This window comes from Equus przewalskii, chromosome 6 (assembly GCF_037783145.1).
Source record: "Equus przewalskii isolate Varuska chromosome 6, EquPr2, whole genome shotgun sequence".
Taxonomy (NCBI): domain Eukaryota; kingdom Metazoa; phylum Chordata; class Mammalia; order Perissodactyla; family Equidae; genus Equus; species Equus przewalskii.
The window spans coordinates 28,212,861-28,235,170 of NC_091836.1; the positions used below are offsets into that span (position 1 = coordinate 28,212,861).

Below are 22,310 nucleotides of genomic sequence, written 5' to 3' on the forward strand. Positions count from 1 at the left end.
TGGAAGTGGCAGAGAGCCCCACAGGATGTCCCACCTGCCCCATTGTGGGAGAGAAAAGGGGAAGGGGAAACTGGCAGGTACCAGGATTATTTTTAAACAGCCCACTGCCGTCCAGTGGTTTGGAAAACTCTGTGGTGGCCTGTCCCAAGGTGGTGAACTGATAGGGGACTTTCCCAGTGCCTGCTGGGAGAGAAAGAGGCATTAGCAGCTGGTGCTGATCCCAGGAGGGGCCAGAGGGAGTCACAGCTCACCCTGGGGCGCTGTGGCCCACCCCGCCCTGCGCATACCCTGCCTCCCTCCAGGACTGTAGAAGGAGGGGCAGGTGGACCGGTCCTCACAGGCGGGGTTCTCCTTGCACACAGGAGGCCCCTGCCCACAACCCCCAACCCGAGGCCATCCCCAGCAGATCTGGGGAGCTGATCTGCGTGAAGGTGACAAGGGGTGTCCGTGTGCTATGTCACCCCACAGTGTATTTGAGGAGGGCTCTCCTAGGACAAAGCCTTCCAAGGGGAGGCCGTGCAGGCCGATGAGGAGAGACTAGACGTGTGAAAGGTCCCATCACGCCTGAGGGTGGCCGTCTTCCCTGCCCGTGGCCTTTGATCCAGGCTTGACCAGAGAGCAGGGAAGGATGCACTAGAAGCCAGACAGGCCGAGGTGAGTCCCAGAGCGGCCCAGGCCTGGCTCAAGGAGAGGACGTCCCTGAGGGTCCTGCAGGCTCGGACCCTCCAGTCATATTCCCTTCTCCTTCACCTTGCTGGTCCTTCCAAGCACCCCTGCCCTGGTGTAGGCTGGATCCCAGCCTGGCAGGGACAGCTGGCCTATGAAGACGCCCTCTGAGGCTATGGCATGAGGGTGCCTGCCTTGCGCAGCCCCGTTTCTGCTCCCTCCCTTGACCCCGCCCAAACTGTTTATCCTTTCCTCCAGGCCAGATGTCAGACTGACAGGCTTCCTCCCACTGCAGCCCCCTGGAGCTGTCCCCAGGACACTGCAGAAGAGACATGAGGGCCCCAGGCCCCACTGTAAGCTGGGGTCGGGCTCCAGCCTGCCCCTCAGGATGACCCCACCCCCGGGGGCAGGAAGCATTGACTGCTCAGCTTCGTCAAAGATTTCCCTGGAGCAGGGTCAGACTCATGGGCACTTGGACCTCATCTAGCCTCGCCTTTCCCCGTGGGGCGCCGCGGGACTCTGGCTCTGCGGGATGTTGATGGGTGCTACGCGGCCACAGGGTTCTAGAATCAACCTAGGCTGGGAGTCTCTGGGTAAACAGTTAAATAAACTTTCTGCAGTAGGAAGACGTGGAAGTTAAGCCCAACAAAAGCACCCCGGGGATGTCCAGGGTCGGGGGGTGTAGAGGGTGTGGCGTGTCCCCACCTCCCTGACGACATCCTCAAGGACCGGTGGTGAAGCCCTGAGACACAGCAATGTGGCCCAGCCCTCAGCACAGCAAAGATGGGTGGAGGCAGCTCCCCAGCTCTCAGGCCAGGGCTCTGTCCCATGCAAGGTGGGGAACTGGTGAGGGAGAGGGCAGAGACCCACACAGGGCCTGGGGAGTGAAAGGAGAAGCAGGCAGGGTGGGGAGAGCTCACCTTTCAGGGAGAAGGAGGAGCTGCCCTGGACGGCGGGCAGGTCATCAGAGTTCTGAATGGTGGAGGAATATTCCCAGACACGGGAGGTGTAGTTGCCTGGCAGGGCAGAGAAAGGGGCGTCAGGCCTCGGCAGCCAGGCATGGGGGACGGAGGGCAGGACTCGGCCATTTCTGTGACTCTCCAGCCCCCGCCACATCTCAAGTGGGATGCTGCTGTGCCCCAGTCAGGCCTCCTGCCATCAAAGTTGTCCTACTGAACTATACAGTGTCATCCTGTCCCGGGCCTACTAAAGGCCCACTGTCCTCAGATTAAGGTACAATGTCCTTAACAGGGCCCACAGCTCTTTCATGAGCTGCTCCCCCGACCCTCTCCACCGGCTCCACTTCCTGGATTCACCGCTCTTCCCTCCTCTCCATCGCTAAACATGCCGACCAGGCTGCTCTCTGAGCTCCTTACACACACCAGGCTCTCTCTTGCCCCAGGCCTTTTGCACGGACCAGGTCCTCTGCCAAGCATCCCCCACCTGCTCTCCCATCCTTAGCAAATGCACATGCTGGGTCTTCAGGTGTCAGCTTCCATGTCATCTCCTCCAAGTCTGTGTGTGCCTCAGCCCCATGCCCCTCATCACCCTGCAGCCCTGTCCCCCGGGTTGTAACTGCATGTTTAATTGTCTGTCTGCCCCACTGGGCTCTATGGGGACAGTGGGTACGCACGTCTGGCCCGATATCACACCCCGGGCCTGGCACCACGCCTGGTTCCTGGAAGGTGCTCATCATACGGTTGGTGGATGAATTAAACAGCAAATGAACAAGTTCAATGCAAACATGTGCTCAAACTTGAGGACAGAGGCAGCTGATACAGCTCCTGAAATTCTGTTTGCCAAGTTGAACAGGCCAACAAATGTCCGTTGGCAAGATGTCCCTGCAGTCTAGAGGGAAAGAGGCAGTGGCGAGGGTATAGACGGAACGGCAGGGGCATCACCAGGTCATTCGAGTGGGGGGCTTCAGAGCTCCCGTGGATGAGGCACCCTCCCTGGGCCCTCCCTCTCAGCAGGCTGGGAGTGCTGGGGGCTCTCCTGAGTTAAGCTCCACAGCAGAGCCCACCAGGCCCGGGTATCCTCTCCCACCGCTGCCTGAAGCGAGGGCTGGGGGCTGACCTTTGGGTCAGCGGTCAGAGATGGCTGGGGCTGCCAGTGTGAGTCCCTCACACAGGGATCTCGGGAAGGTTCTGCAGCAAGGCCCTCCATGAACAGATCCACGAGGGCTCCAAGGGGCCCTATGCCTGGCCCTTTCATTCATTCATTTGTCCGCTCGTTCTTTCTTTCAACATGTGTTTCCTGAGCACCTCCTCATTCTTCTGGGCCCTGGGGCTGCAGCAATGGACAGGACAGACCCAGCTCCCACCCTCATGGAGCTCACAGTCTACCACACCTGTGGGCCCAGCCTGGATGTAGGGGACTGGGTACTGCCCTGCCCGCAGGACCCCTGACCTTCCAGATCGCCAGGGGCCTTGTCCTCGCTGAAGAGCCCCCCACCCCCTTCCTCACCTCTTCAGACCTCCCGGTGCTGTGTCTGAGGCTGGGGCTCTGGTGGAGCTGTCCCGGTCCCCTCCCTCCCTGCACATGGCTGCATGCACCCAAGAGACTTCCAGAATCTGGGCTCTTTGAGCACATGGCCTTGCCCTCAGTACAATGGTGCCCTCTGCACACCGAGCGGAGGGGACCCTGAACTCGGCAGCTCTCCCTGGGGAAGCCACGTCTCCACCCCCAAGTCCTCCTGGATTTCCAGCAATGGCCCCATTTCACATCACACCATTCTTTCCATTTCAGCCAAACTAGCTGCTTTAACCACGGTATGACTTTTCAGTGCAGAAGTCCACAGATCAGTAAAGATTCCCTGTGGGTCCTCATGTCTGATACTTGCTGGGGGATGTCTCCACACCTAACCCCCTGCCTCATCCTTCAGGCAGAAGAGCTTAGGGAACTCACAGATTTCTAAGGATGCTAAACTCTCTGGCTGCCTTTCCTCAGCCTAGCTAACAATGTCACATACACTCACACAACACACACACACACCCCACACAGGTGCACACACCACATACACCCCCCCACAGGTACACACATGAACATACACAACACACACACACCACCAGGCAGGTGCACACATACACCACACACATGCACACACATCAACATGCACACACACAAACCTGTACACATACATGCACATGTGCACATGGACCACACAGTTTAAGCTCAGTAAGACCCTTCCCACCTGTCTCTGGGTCCCCAAGTCCATCCAGCTCCCCAGATTCACTACACACTGGTGAGTCCAGCCCCCCTCATCCACGGCCCAGCCCTGGTCCCCACCCCAAGCCCCATGTCCTGCCTGCACGGCCTCCGCATGCGCCTGCCCATCCTTAAGCTGACCCATCCTCCTACCTTTGGTGCCATAGAGGTTGCTGAAGTTCTTCTGGTTGGTCTCCTTGGAGAGGCGGCTGGGGGACCCCGGCTGGTACGACGTCCTGGCCCCACCTGTGAAGCAGACCAGGAGGGACCATCATCACAGAGGGGTGGGTCTAGTTCAACTCAGGGGCCTGTGGCCTCTGACTTGAGGGGTGCTACGCAGGGCTCCTTGCCCCTAAACAGCTCCCACTGACTGTCACAGGGCCCGGATTCCACCACTAGCACGGCATCTTTGCATCTAGTATAAGGCCATCATCCACGTTAGGACACTCTTGAGAGACAAAGGGATGCTGTTAGTAACGATCCTGAGAGCACCGGGTATAAGCCCGGAGGGGCCTGGACAAACTATGACTGTATCGCCACCCTACTCAGGGGGCTTGGAGTGTCACCAGAGGCTGGAAGAGCCAACGCTTCCCTCCTGAGCCAGTCCCTGTGTGACTGAGAACCCAGAGGCTGGGATATGCGGTGTCTGTGAGGAACGAGGGCCATGGCAAATATGGTGGGCAGAGGCACTGGGCCTTTGGCCGAGTGAGGGCTGCCACTTGAAGAAGCCTGGTGAGCTGGTGCCCATGAACACTGCCCAGGCGCCTCCCCCCAGGGATGAGAGCCTTCCACTGCACGGGTGCTGCCCCCCAGGGATGGGAGGTTTATGCTGCACAGGCGCTTCCCTCCCCCCATTCAGGTTCTCACAACAATCTTGGGAGGAATGCAGAGGGGGATCAATACCCCCACTTTACAGGTGGAGAAAATGCCCTCCCCACGTGTGTCGGGGTCCTCCTGTCAGCTCTTCTCCTCCCCGCCTCACCAGCCCCCTTTCCATTCTGGCCCACCTGGGCCAGCAGCTGCTGGTCCTTCCTCTAAGCCTTTGTGCCTGGGGTTCTTCTCACTCGGGGTTCCTCTGTCCATCACAGCCACGCTCTCTTTACCGAGCATGCCGCCCCTCTGTCAGGGAGCCTGGAAACTAACCTCTCCTGAGAAGCCTTTGCCAATCCCGCTGATCCCAAAGCTCCAGACCCAGGCCCGTGGCCCTTGGGGGCCTTGTTCCCTGATCTCCTTGCTGACTCTCCTTGGCCTTCCCTGGCCTCTACCCAGAGCCCAGGAGCTCCCAGAGGGCAGGTGCCTCTCCTCCCATCCCCAGCGCAGGGGCAGGGACGCCGGATGAACCTGTTTCTCCCATGTGCAAATGTCATAGACTGACTCACGGTGATGGAGCTGGAGGCTCTCCTCGCATAGCATTTGAGTCCAACCTCCTCTCTTCTCAGATGGGGACACTGAGGGGGCAGTGGCCAGCCCAAGGTCACCAGGCCCTGGCTCTGGGAGTGACATCTTGGCAGGTCTGTGCTCTTTCCTCCACCCCCATTGCCGCCCAGTCCCCCTCCTCACAGCCTGCAGTGGAGTCACGCTGCCCTCCATCTTCTCCAGAGCAGGGGAGCCAAGCAGGGGCCAGTCGTGTGTTGATGCCACATCAGGGCCTGGCCCTCAGGGGACAGGGAGAGCCATCAGGGACGGGGCCTGGGGCAGGGGGTGCTTGGGGCGCTGGTTAATGCAGCTCATCCTCTTCCAGAACTAGGCCCAAAGGGCAGTTCCCTGGGGAGGGAGGGGGCAGGACTGGCAGCTGGAGCCTGGCCCACACCAGGAATGCGGGGCAGGGGGCCTTGGGCGCCTCCACAGGAGCCCAGGCGTTGTTCTCACGCTGGGTGGGGCGGCAGAGGTGCCTCTCCGCTGAGCTCACCTCTCCAAATCCCCTAAGCCCCTCCCACGGTGGACGAGTCTGAGGTGTGTGGATCAGCGCTGAGGGCCTCAAGGCGCCCCCTCGCCAGCCAGCCCGCCTGCCTTCCCCACCCCCATGTCTCCTTGCTCCTCCCTACCCACTCTTCCCCTGACACCCTCCCCAACACACGCACACACACACACCCTCTATCCAGTGTCCGGTGCACCTGGCACACCCACCCTTATGTAACGGGCATTGTTGTGGCTTGTTGCTGGTGCTCAAGAATGTGACAGCCTCCCACAGGACAAGGACAGGCAAGCGCTGGTCTCTACCCCGACCCAGGCCGGCACCCCCGCTGGCTGGGACTCTCCAGGGCTGGAGAGGAAGGACAGAGGGGCCAGGCTGCATGGCACAGCCCCCTTCCCCTCCCCCCCAGGAAGGGAGTGGTGAGGAAATTCAGAACACCAGCAGGCTGGCTGTCTGTCTCCCTCCCTGCCCTTGAGGAACAGAAGGGTTCTGGAGGAGCCAGCCCTCCCACAGGACGACAGAAACCCAAGCAGAAGCAAAACACAGCTGGGGCGGGCGGAGGGAGCGGGTCAGAGCGGCAGCCAGAGCGCCTCTGGAAGGAAAGAGAAGGAGGGGTGGGCTGGAGGCCAGGAGGGCACTGCCTGTGTCACAGGGGAGGGAAGCCTCTGAGGAGCAGCGTGCTGGATAATTTGTCGTCCAAACCAGGACACTTCTGAGAGCGAAAGGAGGAGCTGTTATGATTACACGGGGACAACAGGTACATGCCAGGACTTTTCCAGGCAGACCGAGGGTGGTCACTCGCCCACGGGAGGCTGGCCGAGTCTCTCACGGACCGTGCACCCCAGCGCAGGCTGCTCTCCCTTACCCTTGGGCGTGAGGTACATGGAGTATCTCTTCATGGTGTCTGGAGCACTCCACTCACTCGTGTAGCTGTTGGTGTAGTTGTTCATGTAGCGGTGGTCACCCCCTGGGCAGGAGAGAGGTGGGGTCAGCAGAGGAGCAGGTGGGGAGGAGAAGCTGGCCCACTGGGGCATCCCTGGGCTTGGGTGAGTCAGCCCATAGCCCTCTGTCCCAGGAAGAGGCAAGGTCCCGCAACCTCAGAATAGGTAACATCCCGCTCAGCATCCTGTCTTCTCCTGAGGGGCAGAGAGGGGCAGTGAGCTATCACCCTCCCTTGGACTGACCCCTGCGAGTAAGACCGTGTGCACAGCACTTTGCAGTTTACAAGGTCCACTGAGAGCCGTTTCTTGCTTGATGTGTACATCAGCCCTTGGGCTGGTGTGAAGAGGCTTGTGTGACAGATAAGGAAATTGAGCTCAGGAGGTGAGTGAAGTCACCTGCCTAATGTCACATGGCCAATAAGGACAGAGTTGGAGTTTGAGCCCTCGTCCCCACTTCCCGGCTCCATCCCAGACACTGCTGGCAGCCCAAGGGGGTGGAATGAGGTCCCAGCCTTGGCCTCCACTGAGCAGAGGTGTGCAAAGGGGAGAGAGCTCCTAGCGAGGGGCACCGACTCTCCCTGCGCCCACCAGGGGATCCCCAAACCCAAACAAATCTCTGGCTCCATGCTGCCTTCCCCCACTGCCCTCCACACTGTTCCTTTCTCTTGCTACTTCCCCGTCTCCTACCTTCGCTCTGCCCTTCCCTCTCCCTCTCTCCCGGGCAGGAGGAGGAATGAGCGGCTCAGACCCTCATCCTTCATCTCCATCACCTGTGCCCAGTGGGCCCCTGGCCCGCAGCAGGCACTCCATGACTAACAAACGTCCCCCTAGGGGTTGGCCAGCCCCCTCCCCCAGGATGAAGGTGGTCTGGTGCCTCTCAACCCAGCGGCCTTTGATGGCGGGAATGAGTCCCTGGTCTGGTAGGCAGGCCAGCACCAGGAAGGAGAGGATGGTCATTCCAAGGTCTGACTCACTGGTTACACCTCCCCCACCTCCTACAGCCAGACACACTCCCAGCAACAACACAGCAGTGACAAAAAACCAATGCGGAGGCCCAGGGCCCCAGGCACAGGTGTAGGGCCGCTGACATCAACAGCACCCACCCCTGCTCCGGGCGGCCACCTCCCTGCACACCTTGTATGGGACGCAGGGCCAGATCTGCACAGAGGCCACGGCCAACACAATCCTGACCTAGAAATGGCATAGTCGGTGGGCAGCAGGCAGGGGTCCCCGTGAGGCTAATAGGCCACGCAAGCAAAGTCAGGGCCATCCTCATAGGTCTGGCAGGCCTCAGCTGAGGGGCTTCCCCACCAGGTTTGTACTCAAGGGACCATGATCATCACACTCCCAGTCCCTCCACACGGCCAGCAGCAGCCACAGCTTCTCCGACGAGAAAACGTGGGAGGTTGACTAGCAGAGTGTTTAACTCAGCTGCACCCCTGCCTGGCTGCATGCCCTCTGAAAAGCTACTTCTCTGAGCCTCAGCCTTCTCATCTGTGAAATGCGATACATCCTGCAGAGAAAAGAAGAGACTGGAAGTGAAGAGGTCACACAAAGCCTCAATCACTGTCAGCCGTCACCATCAGCATCCTGGCCATTGTCATCACGAGGAGTTCAGCATCCGAGTGCCACTTGAAGCCAAATGGCACTGGCTGAAATAACTTATCAGTCCTCAGGTGTGATGGAATGTCACCCAGTTTCACAGGGACACTTTCAGGTTTCACCATCAGCAAGATACACAGATGCGCCCCTGAACCCCAGTACTTCTGCACACTATTACCCTTTTCTCATCCCCAAAGAATCACATGCTCTATTCGGAGAGCAAAGACAGGGGGGCACTTCCTTTGGGTTGTTGGGGCTTGAAATCATTAATCAGGCTGTGTCCACAAGGCCCCCTGTTGGGCCTGGGCCACGGGGTGGGGCCTTGGGGAAAGTGTCCAGGCTTCAGGCCCTGAAGGGACTTGGCTGGGACTGGTGGAAAAGGACTTAATGGGGTAGTTTCTCAGCTTAGGAGGCTTTCTGCGAGATGACTCAGTTGGCCTCTTCGAGGGACAGTGTGCCTCAGGAGAGAAGCTGACTTTGGGGGAGCTGGTGAGTCACCGAGCCACGCCTTGCCCCACCGTCCCCAGCCCAGCCCACCAGGCTGAGTCCAGCCTCTGGGCTCAGTGCTGGATGCTCCCTGCCCTGGCGGCCCCTTGTAATAGCGGCACAACTTTGGCAGCAAGTTCAAGGAGGGCTACAATCCCTGGATCCTAGTCCAAACAGCTTAGGTGGAATGGATGGCTGGGAACAAAGAGATGCTAGCTGGATGGATGCCAGCCTGCATCAGGCAGCAGGAATTGACCTGGGAGAAAAAAGCCCATGGCCCTGGGGCCCACCCACGAGAGACCTACCGTTCTCCATGTGGTTCCTCTCGATGAAGTTACGGCTCAGGTCAGCCTTGCACATCTTCTCAACGTGGCGCATGCACACATTGAGCAGGTCATCCTTGAAGTTGCCGAGGGACTGCCCCAGGCCCTCCCCCTCCAGCAGAACATGATAGGTGGGCAGGGGCGGGGGGAGGGAGTAACTGCTCATCAATGCACCGAATTCCTGCCAAGAAAGAAGCCATTCACTTCCGGGGTCTTTAGGAGCTATGGGGACCCTTCTCTGCAGGGGGCTCTCACAGTCCAGCTGGAAGGCTCGGCACTGGGAGCCAGAGAAGCTGGGTCTAGCAGCTCTGCTATGAACTAGCCCCAATTTTCCTCACTGGGCGCTAGTTTCTTCTTCTGTAAAATGAAAGGGTTTGACAAAATCCACTAGATGCTAACATCCCTGATAGCACTAGTAGTCAGATGTATGATTCCACAGTTTCCACCTCTGAAACTGGACACCTCATGCGTACCTCACAGGGGTTTATGAGAGTGACACAAGCTGCAAAGTCTTTCAGAGGGAAAGCACGAAGGAAATGCAAGAAAGTACTAGAGTGTTCTGGGTCAGTCATGGTGGTATCTCCAGCTTTACGTGCTCACTCAGTCCTGCTGCCTCTACACTTTAGCACTTCTCACTTCCCTTCCACCTCACTAGAGAACCCCTCCTCCCCCTCAAGTCCTTACAGACCTTCAAGACCCAGTTCAGATCCCACCTCGTCCATAAAGCTGTCTGTGATTACTCTAGGCTGCTTGCCCTTCTCAGAGCTTCCACAGGCACTTATCTCCTAAACCATATGCTTTGTCATTTAATTACACACTCTTCTATATTGTTCTCTAATTGTACTGTCTTATCTTCCCAGTTGGATTGCAGCTCCTTGGGGGCAAAAACCATGTCTTATACGTCCCTATTCTCCACAGCACCTAATAGAGTACTGGGCACATAGTATCCGAAACACTCTAGCAGATGGAAGGATGGGTGGATGAATACAGACAGACAAGATCAAGGACAAGTATGCAGCACTTATCCATCACTTGCCATCACTAATCAATCACAGAACTCTTTCCTACTGAGTCTGGAGCACTGTTAGTACATATCTTCTAAAGTTGGTACGAGGTGATATTTGTGTACAGGTAGGAAAATGGCTTGGATGGAAAAATTAAATGGGTAGGGGGAATGGAGCTTGGATGAATGGATGGATGGATGGATGAATGATGGATGGTGGATGGATAAGTGGATAGACAAATGAATGCAGTATGAGGGTCTGAGAAAGCAGATGGAAGGATTGAGGGGTTGAATGGCAGAGTTGTTTCTTGTTACCTGCAGAAACAGCACCGAGTCGCTGATGCTGTGCAGCTGCTCCCTAGTCTGCTTGTCCTCATGCAGCACCTTGGCCCTCTCATCCAGAGCATCCACAATCACCTTCACCTGATCCACAGCATCCTGCTCCCGCTGCTCCAGTGCAGCCTTGATTTCCTCCTTTTGCTTCTCCAGGTCCCGCACCAGGTCCCGGAAGTTCTGCTCCAGGACATCCTTCTCACTGGTGGTGAAGTTCTGGGTCCAGAGTGAGAGGACAGAGGAAGGAGGGTTTCAGGAATTAAAAACCCTCTCTAGTGGGGAGGATCTTTAGGTTCCCAACACAGAACCAGGGCATTTCTACTGCTCCAACCCAGCAAGCCTGTTTGGTCAAGAATCTCATTCACAGGCGCTGAGGGATACCATCTATTGATAGAGACAGCCAGGTTGTTTTACATCCCACCCCTCATTACCCATCTGTGGCTCCTCCCCCTTGGCAGGTTGACATGAGCCATCATTGTACCCTTGGGCAACTGCATGGGCCCAGAAGTTCCCCCATGAGTCAGATTGTGCTCACTGATATCTCAACCAGAACCAAACATCATTCAGAAAGTGAATTGACGGGCTGCTTATGCAGCCAGGATCAAGAGTTAATGATTTCAGACTGTGGTTTGCAATTACTCAAACCATGGCAGACAAGTAAAGGAGAAAGGCCATGTGTTTGGAGGCTGGATAGTGTGGTAGGCAGAGCAGACATCGGAGGACATTGGAAGACATGTTGGAGGCCAGGTCGGTCTAGGGTCTTTATTTGCTGGGATAATGTAAGATGAGCATAAGGTGATGGGCAAGATCCCACCTGGATGCCTGGCCCAGACATAGAAGGCAAATTCTGGGAATGCCAGAGAGGGTGGGAGAATCCAGAAGAAAACAAGTGTGGGATGTAAACGTAGGCCTGAGGCCGCCACCAAGATCCAAGGCCTGCCTCCTCCCAGGCGGGACAGGTGGGGGTCGGAGCACAGCACAGGAGAGGCCTGGAGGCTGCTCACCTTAATACGGTCCTTCTCCTTCTGCCACTTCTCAGCTTCATCCTCAACCTCAATGATCTTGAGCTGCAGCTGCTCCTTTTGCAGTGACAGCTCCGTCTGCAAAGAAGGAGCCGGGGTTGGAGGAGAAGTCAGGAGGAAGAGGTGGAGGAGGACCAGAGAATCAGGGACTGGGCCCATCGAGGGGGCAAACTCCACCAGGTCCCCCCATTCATCCCTTCAGCCCTTCACTCAGCAAACACTCGTCGGGACTTCGGAAGTGCCAGGCACCATGCCAGTCACCAAGGATTCAGCAATAGGTCAAACTCAGGCCTCTGGGGCTGGACGTTTCAGCCGTGTCTTTATAAAGACTAATCCTCTGCAGGGCCCCCACCCAACATGAGCAGGAAAGAAGCTCGTTTATGGGGTTCCCACTCTTTCCAATGGACCTGGGGCCACTGGGGAGAGGGAGGGAAGCTGCTGCCTCTTTCAGGCTTTGGGGAGAAAGGGGACCCAGCCCAGCACAGCCCAGCCCAGCCCAGGGAGTGTCCCGTGGCAGTAACAGTGTGCTGCGTTTCTATGGCATGACGTGGGGCCTGTGTTGCAAGCAGGAGCCGGGCTGCCGCCAGCGGAGACTCTGTCTGGGCAGGCACAGCTATAAACCTGTTTATGGGAAAGGGAACGCAGTCTGCAGTTTGGACAAGACCGGGACTTTTATTCAGGGCCCCTGGGGCAGGAGAGGAGCTAGTGAGCACGGCAGTGGAGGATGGAGGAGAGATGAGAAGCAGAGATTCCAGGGACCCCCGTTCATGGGGAGGATGTGGGCTGTTGGGGTCTAGGATGGGTTTGGAAGAGGATATATCAGGAGCGCACTGGTACGTGAGCTCTCGTATCCATACTTTCCTTCCACTTGGGGAAATGCCCCTCTCCAAAAAGCAGCTACCACAGAGACAAAGGGGGAGCGGTGAAGCTAAGGCCAGTCCAAGTCAGCTGAGCCAAGAGGCACCCCTTGTTCTGCTGGGCTCCCCGCTAGAGCTCTCAAAGCACCTTCCAGCTTGGAAGACAGAGGGTTGATCTCCACCTGACAGGCAGGAAGACCGAGGCATCCCAGAAGGCCTTGGAGGGCTCCAGGTGTCCCCATTATGCCAGGTTTGGAACACAGCGTCCCACCCCTTTCTCCAGCCATCTCTTTGAGGAACCCACAATAAGAGTCAAGATGTGGAAGCCACAAACCACTAAGAATGTGAGCTCCACCAGCAAGGAGTCCTGAGCAGCTAGGCACAGGCTTCACCACGTCACACCTCCTGAATGCTCCACCAGGCCAAGGGGCGTGCTGTGGGGTCCCTGCTGCAGACACCCAGGGGAATGGATTCATGGTGGAGACAGCTTCCCAGGTTTTCTTGGAAAAGGTGCCCAGAGGGCTGGGGAGCTGGTGGAGAAGGTGGGGCAGGCCTGAGGCAGGGGCTGCAGGGCCCCCAACAGGAAGCCCTGATGCCACCCCTGCCCCTCTGCCCATACTCCTGGGCGCTCCAGCAAGCAGACTCTAAGTTCTCAGTAAGCATCTGCCCTGCCAGTAGTGAGCTGGAAATCCCACAGCCCGGAAAATGCTGTCACCAGAGATGGAAAATAGTTGTCAAGAAGAGAGGAATGAAAGGAGATGAGGATGAAGATTTCGCCTGGTCTCTGAAAAAAGGCTGGGAAGGAGCCAGCTGCCAAGAGACACAATAGTGGGAGGGTGGAGAGCACAAGGCCCCACAGTGGACGGTGGAAGCTCAACCCTCACCCTCTCCGAGGATGCAGAGCCCGAGAGCCCAGAACACAGAGGTTGGAGGAGCCAGAACCCTGAGAACCTGGCCTGGTAGGTGGATCTGAGCAGTGAGGAAAGACCAAGAGGCTGGGCAGTGGGTCTGAGCAGGGCAATTTCCCATCCCTGGAGAGCTCCTGTGCTAGACCCAAGGTCAAGGTGTCCACTGGAGGCCTCCCTCCCACTGCAGCCAAGACTTACTAACTCAGCTTAGGGATGAGGAATCGGCACTTGGGTTTCTCACCCCCAGAACAAGGTCTGATGGACAGGAAAGCAGAGGACAAAAACACATTCACTCTCACTCCAGGCCTGGGGGTGGGAGGAAGGCAGCTCTTCCATGAAATGAGCATGAGGGATCCAGGAGGGAGCCCACCCGGAGCACAGGACTAGGAGTCCAGAGGTTTGAATCTAGTTACCACCACGTCCAGGCAGGTGGCCTTATTTAACTTCTCTGTGCCTCAGTTTCTCCATGTTTCAGGGAGGTCGTAAGAGGACCACCTTCCATGGAGGCCGTGGGATGAACTGGGATCAGGGAAGTGAAGCTCTCAGAAAGTGCCTGGCCCAGAGAAAGCACTGACCAGTGGTCCCAGCATCACCGCTGTGTGGGGCACCTTCCGTGGCCAGGGCGCCATGCTGGATGCTCTCGCTCTCACCAGGCTCTGAGGGTGAGTGCAGTGTGGCGAGCAGGTCAGCAGGGCATAGGCGAGTGAGGGGAGTGGGCAGTGTGACCAGGCGAGGTCTTGGTGGTATTCAGTGGTGAGGACGGCATACACCGTTGTGTTGGGGTCCAGGCACACTGTGTACACCATCAGGATCCAGAGTGAACCGTGCACAGAGAGGCCAGGAGGTGAAGACATTAGACTGAAGATACAAAATAGAGGCTTAGGTGGTGGATAATGGAAGCCTGGAGGATACTGGGGGGAACAGAAGGGAGGTAGGAATCAGCGGGTGGGGGTGGGCTATCCACCAGGGAGTGGGAGAAGGCCACCAGAGAAGACGAAGGCCAGCGGAGTGGAGGGGAGTGAGCAGAAGTGCTTGGAGGGACCTGCTGGGCACCTGCACGTGAGGAAAGGTCTTATCCAGAGGAGCATGGATGCGCTGGCCAAGAGAGGAAGAAGGCTTTGCGTGCAGAGGAAGGAGAATCCAGTGGGGTAGAACAGTGAGGAGCTTAGGCCAAGGGCAGAGGGAGTCAGCCCCTGGGAGTCCATCCTGTGTGAGGAAGAGGGGAGGGGTGGGGGGCTAGCTGAGGTGTGGAGAGGAGAGCCAGAGGCCTCAGCCAGTGCCCTGCGAGGGAAAGAGAGAGCAGCGGCTGATCCAGAAACGTGCGAGGGCAGGAGCTGTCTGCAGCAGTGGGCGGGAGACTCAGTCAGGACGCAGGCGAGACTGGTCTCCTTACTTCTCTGGGGTGCTAGGGAAGTCGGACACAGGCTGGGAGGGGACCTTGCTCCCACAGCACACCTTGCAAGACCAGACCTGCAGGACACAGCAGGATCTTGGAAGGGACCTCAGACTGGGAACTCTGTGCTGCTGGAGCAGTCCCGTCTCACCTCTGGGAGGAGGAGGGTTTGGGGTGAGACCTCGGGGGATGTATCTGGCATCTGTTTAACCCTCAGCAATCTTTCCCTGCTAGAGAAAGCAGGCAATAGGAAACAATATGACACAGGAAAGCTCCAAAGACACTGGGTTCTCCTGGAACACTAGGAGATGGTGAGACACCAACTTGTATTATTGAGCATCCTTCATGTGCCAGGCTTGTCTCCTTTTATCTTATCTATAAAGCCCCCTGCGGAGGGAGTGGTGTTACCTCCATTTTACAGATGCAGAAACCAAGGCCTAGCAGGACCACGTAGTTCGCCTGAGTTCTCACGGTTAGAAAGTGGTGCCGCCAGGATGCAAGAGCAGGACACAGATCCTAAGACGTGGCCTCTAGGCTATTCTCTGCCTCTTCTGGGACATTGTCTGTCCCCTTCACTCCTGCTAACCTAAGTGCAGCCGGGCTCCCTCCACCTCACAGATGGTGCAATTGGTGATCCCGCCTCCAGCTATACTGCCCCATACCCTCCTCCGCCCCTGAGGCCCCGCTTTCTCTCTCCCTCCTCCCTTGGAATGTGATAAATGCCCAATAAAAGCCCCTGCCGTCTGATCAGGGCTCAGCTCCCCACAGCTCCACCCTTGTCTCCACCTCCCTGCTGTCTTCCTCCTCCTTGTCTCATTCCCTCCACCCTGCCCAGGCCTGTCCCTAAATGCCTCCTTTGTTCCCTTCTCCCACACTCCTCTGGGCCCCTCTCGCTCTGATGCCTGGGACGGGCCCTGCAGAGGCCACCCGGCCTTGAAATCCTTCCGGCCTTAGGGGAGCAGAGCTTTCCCTGAGAGCAGAGGGGTGGCACAGCAGCTGATGGTGTCCCCGCGTGGACTGGGCGTTCAGGTGCAGACACACCTGAGCACTCACCTGGACGTGTGTACCTGCCCCCAGGGAAGGGGAGATGGGGCTGTGGTCTTCCTCTAGCCTGAATTAACCACATGGGCCGCTGGCTGTGACATTTTCCAAATGAGCCAGTTAATTGCCAAATTTGTACTTTCAGACAAATGGTAATTACCTGGATAAGAATCTGAAAAGCTGGATAGATTTCCCCATTTCCATTCAGATGTCAAGCAGCCCCGTATTAGTCTCCTTGAGTGGGGCTTACCATTCGTCTGCTCCTCCAGGTGTCGGGACAGGGGAGGGGTGAGATGGGGCAAGAAGAACATCACTAAGGCCATCTCCAGACCAGCCGTGGGCCATTGAGGGAGTCACCCCACCTCCTTGGGCTTCAGTTTCCCCGTGGTGAAGTTGGATTAGATCTCTGATTCCCAGCCTGGCTACGCATTAGCATCCCCAAGGGAGACTGAAAAATAGAGATGCCAGGCCCCGACCTCCTGAATCACAACCTCCAGGGGTAAGGCCCATGAATCTGTGCCTTAGCAATTCACCAGACGATTCAGGTCAGAGGATGCTGTTAGGAGCCACTGGACTCAGTGACCCCAAGGAGAGCCTGCCGACCCTATGCAAGCAAAGTATAAAATGGTGGACAGGAAACGGCCTGGGCTGCGCCCACATAAGAGTCTGAATCCCAGCACCATAACTTTGGGTAAGTGTCTTGGCATCCTTGAGCCGATTTCTTCATCTAGAAAGCAGGTGCAGTAACCCCCACCCGAGGGACTGCTGTCAGGAGTCACCACATAAACGCCGAGCCCCATGCCTGTGCATAGATGCGCAGCAGGAAGACTGCCGTATCTCCTGCCCTCCTGCCTGTCACTCTGCTTCCCTGCTGCCTGTCCCTAAACCTCTTTTATTGTTGCTTCCTCGTCCACACCCACAGAGGTCACCAACCTCCTTTCTCACCCACCCTGTCCCAGAGCAGGAGTTCCCCCCAAGGACCTCTGGGGAGAGTGGTCCCAGCCTCCTCCATCACACCTCAGGCCTTTAGCCCAGCTCCTCCGCCTGACCCCTGTCATCACTCTCTGCCCAAAGAGCTTTCCTGCCCAGACCAGCACACTCCCAAAGCTCGAGGACCAATGACTGCCCATGCCCAGCGGGCTGACGGCTGAGCCTTCATGGAAGAATTGGGCAATGAGATGAGAAGCAAAGGCATGGGGCATATGAGAGAAATGAACAGAACCAAGTGACAGTCAGGAGAGTGGCCCAGGCACCAAGTCTCAGCCGTGCTGATGGGCCAGGAGCTCACACCTCCAGAGCAATGCTCAGGCAGAGTGCTCCCCCACACCTGCCTCGCCGTGCTGCCAACCCAGAGCCCAGCCTGGACCCACGACAGGGCAGGGCCACCTGTGGGTGCAGAAGCCAGGCAGGCCACCCCAGAGCCGACAGCCATCAGCCTGGAGTCGTCCTCCATCCTGTCCCAATGCAGCAGGTGGCTGGGGATAGATAGAGGGAGGAGCCATGAGACACAGAAAAGGATGGATGTGTACATTGTAACCTCATCAGCCTAAGCCAGTCTGGAAAATGTCCAGAGACAGAGGGATGGACCAGAGGACATCTGGGGGACCCCTTTTGACATCTGGAGTGGAATTGGAAACACTCCGACCTCGGGTCCACCAGAGGAAGGACTGTCGTGCTGCCATCCCAAGTGACCTTTCTCCAACACTGCCTCCGCTCGGAGTCTACAGGTAGAGCTGAGGCCCAGGAGAGGAGCACCCACAGCTCTGCATGTCGTCTACAGCCTCACGTAGCTAATCAAGACAGGTCTGCGATGACCTCAACTGGGCCTTCACCAACCTGCCCGCAGAACAGGTTCTAGACAGGGCTCCTTGCAGAAAGGCGTGTGTGGGCCGATGTTTGGGTCTGCAGGGGATGCCTCCAGAGGATGCCAGGATTGACAGGCTCGTTCAGTTTGATCCATCAACCCACTAACCCTGCTCTGTGCCAGTGTCCTCATGTCCGACATTTTGGCAGGGCCAGGCCTAGACAAACTGCTCTGCTCCAGCTCAGTCTCCTGGCTGCTTGGCACCACTCCTCCCTCCCTATCCTATCCTGGTGCACACGCGCACACACACACACACACACACGCATGCACATGCACTGCATGAAGCTCCCCCCTTTAAAGTCACTCCTGTGGGTCAGACCTTTCCCCTGAGAGCTCCTATAAAGCACACCTATGCTGAACCCCTTCCCCTAAGTTGCTCTCAAACATTGGAAGAGAACTTAGGGACCTTTCCCCAAGCTCTCTGACCTTGGACGGGCCTCTTCCTTTCTCTGGGCCAGTGTCCCCATCCTCAAGGCGAGTGAGGGGACTGATTGCTTGCCAACACTCCCTCTGGGCTGGCGCTCTGTCCTCTACGATTTGCTGTTTCCTCACAGCTGCTGCTGCGTCACTGGGTGGATGCTCCCCGGGCTTGTTTGTGTGTCTGAGCTCTGCCTCCTGACCTACATCGGGAGCCTTCAAGAGCGAGGACAGTGACTTTAGTGCCACAGCGGCCCCCAGGGCCAGAGCATGAACTCGGAGGTCCTGGTGCCTCCAGAGAGGGCTCGCTGGGACCTTCCTGTCCTCCAGAGGCCTCAGGCTTTTCTTAAGTTGTGATATCTTTAGACATAATTTGGGGCCAAACCCTACGTATAAAACAGATAAACAAGAGTGTGTGTTGCTTGTAGTAGGGGTGAGAACATGCAGCCCCTGCTTTCTTGGTACCAGTCTGCCACTTCCTCATCCCTGAGGCCTCACAGACCTTTCCAAGAATCTTAGGACTCCATGGGGCAGTTTAAAACCACCAGTCTAGTCCAACCCCTTGCTTTCACATATAGGGAAACCGAGGCTGAGAGGGTGAAGGCACTTGTCCATAGACTTACAACTAGTTAGAGGCAAAAACTCAGACTGAAACTCGGTGGGCTCTCCTAGGACCCAGCCTGAAGCTCTGCAGTTTCTTGGTTGGGATGGAGGAAGATGACTGCCCCTTGTTCCGTTTTGCTTTCCCAAGCAAGCTCCTGAAGGATGGGCTCCACGGCCCCTGCCCCTTCTCCATCTCCCAGTCTGAAGCTTGAAGCCAGGCTAGGGCTGGGGAGTGGGGGGAACTAGGAACACCCTCTTCCAGGGCCAACTGAGGCTTCTGAAAGGAGCTTTGAGTCTGTTCTCATCTCACACTCGTCCCTCTTTGCCCAGGGGTGTGGGTGAGTGAATGGAGCAGGGAGAGAATAATCCACAAACTCCTGGTGAGGAAGGCAGAGCAGAGGAGCAGCCCTGGGCTGCCCTTTTCCAAGGGTGCAGAAGCTCTTGAGGAAGGTGGAAGCCCCTGCACTGACCACCAGGAAGTCTCAGGCGGCGGGAGGCAGCCCATGGCAGGGAGCCACGTTGCTGTCAGGGAGAGCGGGCCCAGCATCTGTGGGGTGAGGGGCAGCAGCCCCCGCAAGCCTTTAGCCCAGAACACCACACTCGCAAGCCTTCACACGCCTCAGCTCCTCCCATAGAGGTACAGACATAATCACATGTACACAGCTCGTGCCAACTCACTTACGTATCCCATACAGATATATGCAAACATCCATAGACACACACAAACACCCACATGCATATAAAACACACACACATATATACGTCTACCCCACCCACACACAAACCCCAGCCCTCACCAGTAGCACAGGCACGTCCACATAGAACCACACACTCAAGGCTCACAGGCCCAGCTGAGAGAAGGACAAAGGAGGCCACTGGGGGAGTCAAAAGGCTGGCTGGGGGATCAGACAGGACAACGAGAAGCCACTGACTGCAAAGGCAAACTCTGAAGCCAGAAAAAAAGGACACTGAAGTACTCCCCAAAATGCTTTCATCCTTACCCGTGACCCATTCCCCAGGGCCAGTCCCACTCAGGTGGGGAGAATTCTCTCTCCCACAAATAGAAACGTGAGGAAACACCCTAACGGCGCAGAGCCCGGGACTGAGTGCTGATTCCCTGATCTGACCTGAATTTATCCTGTGGCCTTATCAAGCCCCCAGTTTGCTCCTCTAGGAAATGCGCCTGTCTCCGGAGTCCTTAGAGCATTGGGGGAGCTGCCTCTGACCCCCAGCCTGGGGGTGTGGAAGGGAAAGAAATGTTTTCTTAAAGAACCAGGGAGAGCAGAGACTTAAGCCCCAAACCCCAGGAAGACTCGGGGGAGAAGATCAGGGTGGAGGGAGGAGAGGTCTGGAGGGGCAGCGAGGGGCCCCAGCAAGTTACCTCCTTCTCCGCCTTGGCCTCCTCCACAGTCACGGTGCTGTGGTTCTTGTGCTCCTGGAACATGCAGAGGTAGCAGATGCAGGTCTGGTCCGTCTGGCAGAAGAGCTCCATGGTCTTGCCGTGGAGGGGGCACTTGCGGGCCTCGAAGTCCCGGATGGGCTCGAGCAGCTGGTGGTCGCGGAAGGCAGCGCCCTCCAGGTGGGGCTTGAGGTGCAGGTCGCAGAAGGAGGCCTGGCACACCAGGCAGGACTTGACGGCCTTCTGCTTGTTGCCGATGCAGGAGTCACACAGGACCTCCTCGGAGCCCGCCTTGGAGCGCAGGAGGCTGCCAGGGTCGGCCCGGGGGTAGCTGTTCCTCCGCATCTCCCCGGGCTCCACGATGGACACCGTGGGCTTCCGGGGCTCCGAGAAGATGGACTTGCGCAGCTCCCCCTTCTCGGCAAAGGTGACAGGCGGTTTCTTGGCCGCCCCCAGCTGGAGCCCAGCGTAGGGTGACCTCCTGCCTTCCCCAGAGTCCATGCTGAAGTAATTGGAGCCCTTCTCATCCACGGACTCGACAAACTGGATGATGGGCCGTCGCCACTCGTTCCCCAAGAACAGGGAGCCTTTTCCCTCACCTGGCCTCAGGGGGCTCCCCAGGCTCTTGCCCTCGGCCGTCTCCCCGCCGTGCCCATTGATGGTCTTGGCATCTTTGCCATCAGCCTTGGCTCCATTCTCCAGGCCACCGGTGGGGCCCATTGGGCTGCGGGCATCCCTGGCTTCTGGGCTGGCCCCGTTGCTCCTGGAGGCATCTGCAGCTTCCATCGCGGGTCACTTGGCTGCCTGTTTCGGGCTCCCTGGGACTGTGGGGCGACCTCTCGGGAGGGCGTCTCAGCGGGGAGTGGGACAGCCAGCCAGCGAGCCTGGAGACACACCTATAGGGAACAGGGAGGAGGAGGCAGAGGAGGAGCCGAGAGGAGGGGCAGCGGGTGCTAGCCTGACACAACGGGCCTGGGCTGGGGAGAAGCCGGCGAGCCAGCAGAGCAGCTCATTACACAGGGGCCACGCCCTGCACCTTAAAACCCAACCTGATTTTTTAAAGTGTTTTTTCTCTCCCCCAGTTTAATTGTTTTCCACAGCTCAGCAACCAGTTGGACTGCTTCCTTCTGACTCACTTTCCTCTCATGGTGGGAAGCCTCTGTCCTCACAGGTGGGTTGGCTTCACTGAGCCCGGCTGCCCCTGGGGCCCGATGGTGAGGTGTCCACAGAGGCCCACCGGACAGAGTGCCATTAATCGTGTCACACAAGCCAAATAGCCTCATAATTTGTGGGCCTGGGTTTCCGAGGAGAGATCCCTCACCCTGGGTCAGGGGAGTTGCTTCTCACCTTAAGGGGAAGGATGGGTTCCGTCTGATTTGTATTTTAGGATTTGGAGTGAAGTGGCTACTGATTATTTATTACTGAATCCTATTATTGATTCTTATCACTGAACCCTACTTGCCAACTTCCAGGCACTGTCCTAGGTACATTCGTATATGAGCTCACCTACTCCTCACGACAACCTATTCAGTTACCCCTATTCAATAGGTGAGAAACTGAAGCTCCAAGAAAATAACTCACAGGCCTGAGTCAAGTGGCAGAGCTGAGATTTAAACCCAAGGCCTCTGAGATGCAAAAGTTCCTTCTTCAGCTAGGGTGTCCCTGAATTATGTCAGCGAAAGATGGCTTCTGAACATCACGCCTGTCCCAGCGACTCTGACGCGACGCAGACAGACCTTACATGATCACTATCAGAGCAGTTCAGAACCTGCCTGGATCCAAAGGACAGAGAAATAGTAATGAGGGAATGCAAGCAATGCCCAGCCAGGTGGCTGGATCCTCAGTGCCCAGACACTTGACTTTCATGTCTCCATTGTAGGTTTGCTGTGTGACTCAGAAAAAACTTGCCCACCCTCTCTGGGCCTGGCCACAGGCAATAACCTCCAAAGAGAGGCCAGTGAGGTGTGGAACTCAGGTAATCTAGAAGTGAGCTGTCGGAGTATGACTATCATAAAATAGACACCTCAGGGAGAAAAGTGAGAACCACTACTCCAGCTGCTCCCTCTCCCTGACCACCTGCAGGAACACTGGGGACCCTCAGCTCTCGCCAGGACATGCCACCTTGTCACTTCTGGGCTGCGACCCACTGCCATGGTCCTGGGAACCCAACACTCCCATCGAGTAAAGGGCTGTGCCTCTCCCAGCCTGGGCTGGACAGGGCAGAGCGGAAGGTGGGTGTGGCTCAGGCAGCAGGTTCTGGGCTGCATGTAGGGGAGTGGGTTTCCCTTCTTCCCCCTGAATCCAGGTCAGGCCCCAGGAGCCCCCGCCCC

General features: G+C 57.3%; 1 protein-coding gene across 4 annotated transcripts in view; it reads right to left on the bottom strand.

The window, feature by feature from the left end:
- The window catches only part of TRIM29 (tripartite motif containing 29), a 49,422-nt gene that overhangs the window by 13,721 nt on the left and 13,391 nt on the right, over window positions 1–22,310 (bottom strand). For 2 of the 4 annotated variants that reach the window (XM_070623317.1, XM_070623316.1), the window contains exons 2-8: window positions 19,963–20,876; window positions 11,481–11,576; window positions 10,459–10,692; window positions 9,123–9,321; window positions 6,654–6,755; window positions 4,027–4,119; window positions 1,587–1,682 (exon numbers count right to left, since the gene is read on the bottom strand). In XM_070623317.1, coding sequence (XP_070479418.1) covers window positions 1,587–1,682; window positions 4,027–4,119; window positions 6,654–6,755; window positions 9,123–9,321; window positions 10,459–10,692; window positions 11,481–11,576; window positions 19,963–20,766 — 1,624 coding nt within the window. In that variant the 5' untranslated portion in view covers window positions 20,767–20,876. Of the gene's footprint in view, window positions 1–81; window positions 184–1,586; window positions 1,683–4,026; window positions 4,120–6,653; window positions 6,756–9,122; window positions 9,322–10,458; window positions 10,693–11,480; window positions 11,577–19,962; window positions 20,965–22,310 lie in introns of those variants that run through there. The other 2 variants (XM_070623314.1, XM_070623315.1) reach the window with 2 other exon arrangements.